The sequence below is a fragment of the Cyprinus carpio genome, chromosome B5, assembly GCF_018340385.1.
Source record: "Cyprinus carpio isolate SPL01 chromosome B5, ASM1834038v1, whole genome shotgun sequence".
Taxonomy (NCBI): domain Eukaryota; kingdom Metazoa; phylum Chordata; class Actinopteri; order Cypriniformes; family Cyprinidae; genus Cyprinus; species Cyprinus carpio.
The window spans coordinates 25,404,434-25,411,696 of record NC_056601.1 but is presented as its reverse complement, the minus strand read 5'-3'; the positions used below and the strand labels follow the sequence as shown (position 1 = coordinate 25,411,696).

General features: G+C 37.1%; 1 protein-coding gene across 1 annotated transcript; it reads left to right on the top strand.

Annotated features, from left to right (window-relative positions):
• Positions 1–1,179: 1,179 nt before the first annotated feature.
• On the top strand, positions 1,180–2,211 carry LOC109052177 (myosin light chain 4-like). The gene has a single exon (XM_042725070.1). It carries the CDS (start codon positions 1,271–1,273, stop codon positions 1,880–1,882), a length of 612 nt encoding a protein of 203 aa, XP_042581004.1. The 5' UTR covers positions 1,180–1,270; the 3' UTR covers positions 1,883–2,211.
• Positions 2,212–7,263: the final 5,052 nt, after the last annotated feature.

Genomic DNA, 7,263 nt, shown 5'->3' with positions numbered 1-7,263 from the left:
TCTATCTATCTATCTATCTATCTACAGTCTCTATCTATCTATCTATCTATCTATCTATCTATCTATCTATCTACAGTATCTATCTATCTATCTATCTATCTATCTATCTAACTATCTACAATATAGCAAATCTCAACTGCTTGATCGTTTATATTGTTCAAATGAATACTATATTATCTCGCAGCTCTCTATATAAAGTTTGATATACATCTAACTTTATCCACACACATACTCATGTAGGCTGAAAAATACTATATATCAACTGCATGATTGTTTATTGTCACAAAATGCAACTATATTATTCCCCAGCTCTATATATATTGTAAAAGCAAATCTCATTTGCTTTGATTGTTTATATTGTTGCTAAATCAAACAATATTATTGATCATCTCTAATCTACTAAATGTGGCTATAAGGCATGAAGCTGTTAAGATATTATAAACATTAACATCATGATTTTCTCTTAAGGTGCTTTGAAACAAAGTATTGTGAAAAGTGCTATGTGACTTTTCAATTTGACTGCCTTAAGTGGAATGACACCTGAGGGACAACTGTCAAAATATTACATTCCGAGTTAGTTCCTAGTTAAGGCATTTTCTGTTTGTATAAACTCAAGATAGCTAAACCAAACACATTGTTGGGTGCCTCCTTATGTCTCAGGTCTGAAATAGCTTTGTTGAGTCCAGCTGTCAGACACTCCGACAGAATACAACATTAATTGTGGTTATATTTAGAATAGAATTGATCCTCAGATTAAACAAGACACAGGAAATCGTATGCTTGCAATTATTAAGTAAAGTCTACATTAAAGTTGAAGAATGACTTGTTTGGTAGAAGGTACAAATAATGAATGCATGGCTAGCCTATATTAACATCTAATTAATAACATTTAAATAAGTGAAAATATTCCCATTTTTCAGAAATAAAGGTTTAGTGTTAAGGTGCTTGGATGGTTTGTTGTTAATACAAGCATTGTTCATGAATGAGTTGTTCGGTTTGGGTCCGGTAGGGCTTTGATAGGAGTCTCTCTGTCACTATCAGTGGCAGCTGGGAACAATAGTTCATTGTTGACGCCACTGCTGCCCAGGTCTATTTTGGATTTCTTCCTTTTATAGTGTGTTATAGGACCTGCTTGTCGGGCCGATCTCTCCTCCCTGGGGTCAAATGATATAAAAGCTTTAACAGACAATCTGCCCCGAGCAGCTCCCTCCCATCCAGTCTGCACTTTCTGACTTCTCTGCTCATCCAGGAGGCTCTTCACATCATCGCCATGGCTCCCAAGAAAGTCGAGTCCAAGAAGCCAGAACCCAAGAAGCCGGAACCCAAGAAGGAGGCCACTCCGGCCCCAACAGCCCCCAAACAAGCTCCGCCGCCCGAACCAGAAGCCCCCAAAGAACCTGCGTTCGATCCCAAGGCCATCACGCTGGAGTACAGCGCCGATCAGATTGAAGAGTTCAAAGAGGCATTTCAACTGTTTGACCGCACACCGAAAGGAGAAATGAAGATTACGTACGCCCAGTGTGGGGACGTGATGCGAGCTCTGGGTCAAAACCCGACCAACGCTGAAGTGTTGAAGGTCCTGGGGAAACCCAGACCAGAGGAAATGAACTCCAAGCTGGTGGACTTTGAGACCTTCTTGCCAATGCTGCAACATATCTCCCGCTCGAAGGATCAGGGCAACTTTGAGGATTTTGTGGAAGGACTGAGAGTTTTTGACAAGGAGGGCAACGGGACCATCATGGGGGCCGAGCTGCGGCACGTTCTGGCCACGCTGGGCGAGCGGATGACAGAGGATGAGGTGGATCGACTGATGGCTGGACAAGAGGACGCCAACGGCTGCATCAATTATTCTTCATTTGTCAAACATATTCTTTCTGGTTGAACTGGATTTATAGGTGCTAACTCAGTGGATGCTGTGGATAAATATTCAGAGTGGTTAATAAGAAAACTACTTAGACTTGCCCCCCTGAAATCTATTGTTCAAATTGTTTTATTTAAAACAGTTGTTTGAATAATAGCACATTTGAAATTGAATGGTGATTAACATCACATTGCCATTCTATATTTCCAATTCCTCTTCACCTACAAGACCCTTTCTCTAAACATTCTAACTTATGTGCATATGGTTTGTAAATTTTGTCCAATGGTCACAAAAATGGACAAACAATAATAATAATTAAAATAAGATAAAATAAAATTAAATATAACAGATTGGCATGGGTTTCATTTTATTTTGACTAAAAATGTACAATATTGTCAAAACTGTACTTTTTGTTCTGTTGTTGTTAAGGGTTTGTTTATCCAAAAAAAAAAAAAATCCAACTTATGCTATATTGCAAGCCTTCTGAAGCCATACAATAGCTCTGCATGAGGAACAGATGGAAATTGAATTTGTTGCTCATTGTAAATCAACCCTTCTGCTGTAATTCTGATTCATGTTCACATAAATTCACGACATGCCACACTAGGTCTGATATCAATGGCATTTGGTTACGAGACACACAAACACCAACAGTATTTGGTGTAATTGTCATGCTGCAATACTGTATTTAAAAGTGCAGTAGGTAAAAGTGACTTAGTTAATTTTGAATGAACTATTGCTTAAAGCTCCAATTTTAATGCAATCCATCGGTTGCATGGTAATAAGGTAACACAACATCTGTTTCCACATCACAACACTGCCCCAAACCACTACACGTCTGATCTTGAAGTATCGAATGTCTGTAATTGGAGAAAAAAAAAATGTGCTCTGAGAATGTTCAATTAATAATCACATGCACCCTCAAAAGTATTTTGTATTAAAACGACTCTCTGTGCTATTAGTACAATGACACATTCTTAATGAAGTTTTGATTCACTTCCATAATGAATCACATTTAGCTCTGAGATGGAAGCAGTCTTGCCGAACACAACTCATGCAGCACTTTTGAATCTGTGACCTTTTTACCATGCAGCCTGCAAAGTCTGGGCTGCTTTTGAAGACACCTTGGGATTTTGCTTTGATGAGGTATGGGGCATCTCTCTATACGAAGGCCAGGCATGGGGACTGTGTCCGTGCATCAATGGGAATGTTGGCTATGTAATCTCAGCTCAGGAGAGGCAGGTCTTCCAGCCATGTACTTAGGAAACACAGCTATCTTTGGGTCATAGGGAGGGTGGTGTAGAGAGAGAGCACTTGAAAGAGTGGCCAAGAGCAGAGAAGAGGGACAGGGGTGATCTTTAAACACCATCCTCCTGTCATCAGGCTGACAGCTGCCCCGGGTCTCCCGTCTGTGATCCCTGGTGTCTAGCTCACACTTGGCTTGGCCTCTATGGCATCACATAAACATGAATTTCACACCTCCGGATGCAAGCGTTGACGTGTTGTTCTTGTTGGGTTTATGAAGTGGCGCTTATTTATATTCATCAAATTAAAAGATTTTGAATGGAATGCAGACTAGCAGATACCTGGATGTGCTGGTTATGAAAATTAAAAAATTCCATCTTCACTTACCCTCATGTTATGACTTTCCATATGAACCACACACACACAAATGAAGAAAATGTTTATTGATTTAAGTATAAAGCTACTGATAATTTAAGTATAAATCTGTTAGAACCATTTACTGTATATCAAAATCTGTAGGTTTTAGGAGGCAGTAATTATAGTATAAAAATACTATAATTAAAGCAAACAATTGAAATTGTTTTATTGTGCAATTTCTTTCAGAATTGTAAAAGTGCAACTTAATAGAAGAGAAAAGGAAAACTTGAACATTCTTCTTGCACTACTTAAAACAGAATTTTTTTATAATGACAAAAGACCTTTACGGAGAACAAAAGACAGGAAAGGCCGAACTAGCTCACAGTATTTCATCTCCGGAGTTTCACTGGGATTTGTTGTGGAGAAGAAGCAAAACAATCTCATGGCAATTTGTAACTTTTTTACATTTTGGTGAATTGGTGGCTAATTTGTATGAATTCAAACTTAAAAAAAAAAAATGTTTTGTGCAATTCATTAATTGCGATGTGGTCTTGCGATCAGGTTGCAAGACCACATGGCCAATAAACAAACAATTTGTACATTCCCATCATAATCAGTTTCAAACACTGAAACATTTACAGTATTATAGAGACTTGCATTTGCATCAATTAAGCTGTTTTTTTTTTTTCTGTTATACTATGAATAGTGTTCACAAAAAAAGAAAAGAAAAAAAAGATATGTGTTAAACATAAGTTTTGTGATTTTGTTTGTTTAATTAAGCAGAAAGAACTGAGTATGAGATCTAAATGTCACAATTCTTTGGGACACAAAATAGCACATACAACACACGCTGATGCAATAAAGCACTGCAATATCTCAGAAGATAAATGTAACATAAATTTGTTAATGATGAAAAATTGAGCATTAAAATAGTAATATATCCATTAATATAGTAGTAATATATTTGTGTTTCTTTACTTGGTATTTGGCTTTAATCTTGCAGATCTATGGGTTAGGACATAGTTATGACGTAAAATTATTAACATATCAGGTTACACTTTATTTGGATAGTCCACTTTAGACCTTTTAGTAACTATAAGTAAGTTTGCAACTACATGTCAAATAAGAATAAGAATAAGTTGACGTACATGTACTTGCAAAGTTACTTATATTAAGCTGATATTAAGCATGTTACTTACATTGGCAGATATAAGGCAAATTGTCTACTAATATTTTAAAGACTGCTAAATGACATAAACTTGCAAAGTTACTTATAGTTAGTAGGATGTCGAGAGAGAGAGAGCGAGAGCGAGAGCGAAAGCAAGAGAGAGAGAGAGAGAGAGAGAGAGAGAGAGAGAGAGAGAGAGAGAGAGAGAGAGAGTTTGTAAGTTTGAATATTGTCTAGTATGCATTCATAAGTTTGCTCTCCAAGTCAAATTTGTCTTGTGCTGGATGTTTACTCTACAGTAGCAAGGATGAAGTGTGGCATTTCTCAATAGAGCTGTATTGCCTCAAAGATATAAGGAATAGCAGCTGTTTCCATGGAAACTATCAGCAACAGTAGAATTGCACATACATAAATTGACCTTTGCAATTGTTAAGTTCTCTTAGTGGACAGTATTCTTAAGCTTGACACTGCTCTGCATTTATTTATTTATTTATTTTTTTTATTTGCTTGTTTGTTTAAAATATTGTCTCCTTTAATTGCAATTTTGTAAAATAAATAAATAAATAAATACATAATAATAATAATAATAATTAAGTCATAAACTTTATATTTATTTTGCATTGATAATTGGAGACTATTTCACACACACACACACACAAGAAAAACAAAACAAAAAAAAACAAAAAAAAAACATATGGAGTCAAAATGCATTAATTTACCAACAGTATTCTTGAACCTATGTAGTCAGCCCTGTGTTTCTGCTGTGTTTCTCCAGAGTAATGCTCTCCCTGGGGCTGATGGGTGACAGTGGCCTGTGATGATGTTATCTGGCTGTCCTGGTTCTCGGCTTAAAGTTGCTGTTACTTAGCAGTCTTACTTTCACAGTTTTAAACAACTGATAGCACTTTGTATGGTGCAACTGTCCTGACAGAGGTGCTGGTGATAAAACAGAGTTGCTGATGAAATGTCATGATCAGTGAGACATTAGAATTTTATAAACAGGAGATGTACAGCAGTTATGATAAATCTTTCATAATTTATATTACTGTTTTCATTAAAATGTTGTAGTTCACCCAAACATGAAAAACTGCTGAAAATCTCTTCACACTCAGACCATCCAAGATGTAGATAAGTTTGTTTCTTCATCAGGTTTGGAGAAATGGGTAAACTATACTATAAATGCAGTTAACGTGTCTAGGCTTCTGAACAAAACCCCAAAATAAAAATGTTTAAGCAAGAAGAAACAAACCAGTGCAGGGTAGAACACACAAGAAGAATAGACAGGGGATGAAATAAGGAGGGTGGCGAGGGAGAACAGGTGGGGCAAATGAACAAATACGAAGGCCAAGATGTGTGACAGATGATGAAGCACATGATACACAGAAGCAAAACAAAAGCCATGTGAAGAAGCATATGCCAACATGACACGAGCCAGGCTGTGTGCCCTCACAGAACAAGACACAAGAACACATGGCAAGTGAACAACACAAGCCCTGTGCTCTAACACAAACACAAACCAACCAGGAGTGACAGATTCTGTCTCCAGTGATCATGAAATAAACTCATTTTCATTTAGATATAGTTTCGTTATGTTCACTCCATCTAAATTTGTTAAATGGAAGTTAATTTAATGCTACTTGAATTTTTTTTTTTTTTTGATGCATTAATTGAAACTTGGCAGTGGATTTGTACATGCTTTGCATAGTAATATATTTAAAATAGCCAAAATTTATTTCATATTAAGTAATTTAAACCTATTAACATATTTACGGCCATATTGCTTAAGACTTACTGATATAAAAATTATAATTAAACTTTATTTGACGTTTGTTCTATTAGAAATAAGCGCCCTGCGAAAGTGTACATCACAGGATATTCCGCCATGATTCAAGTTTGAATCGAACGTATATGTTCCATTCAAAGTGCATTGAAGTGTGCGAGATGTGAAATTAAATTGAATTTATTTACAGAGGTATATTATGTCACACTTCCACATGCGCAAATCCGTGAATGAATGTTCAGGGAGTAGGGGGCAATGAACACTGTGTAGGGACCATGTCAGTAGGAACACATTTCATGCACGGAGCTCACTTCTAACAAGCGGATTATCTGAATCAGGTGTGTTAACAAAGAGAGACATGCAAAATATTCAGTGCTGGGGGGGGGTGGTGCGAGGACTGGAATTGAGAACCGCTGGTGTAGAGTAGTGCTTGTTGTTTGTTGTTTCTCTGATCACAAATGCAGACATGGTTTTATGTTTACACGGCGCGATGAAACGCAACGCATGAAAACACAGTATAAGTCATTATAATCCATAATTATGTCCCCACTGGATGCAACAAAAGGCATCGTTTGTAATGGGTTTTATTGTTTTTGTCTTGTCGCGCCGGTGTTCTGACCGGGACACGCATCAAGGGGTTTGCCAAGGGGCGTAACATTTCTGTCACACGCTTGAGGCATTCAGCCAATCCCAAAGCACTGGATAGCTGGCCAGTCAGGGCACACCTCTATTTTCAGACCGATCAGCTTTGTAAAAAATTACTAGTTTCAGAAAGGCGGAGCATAGAGGAGAAACAATAATGTACAGGACGTGGTAAATAATGTGTTTTTTGAACCTTAAACCGCATAAAAA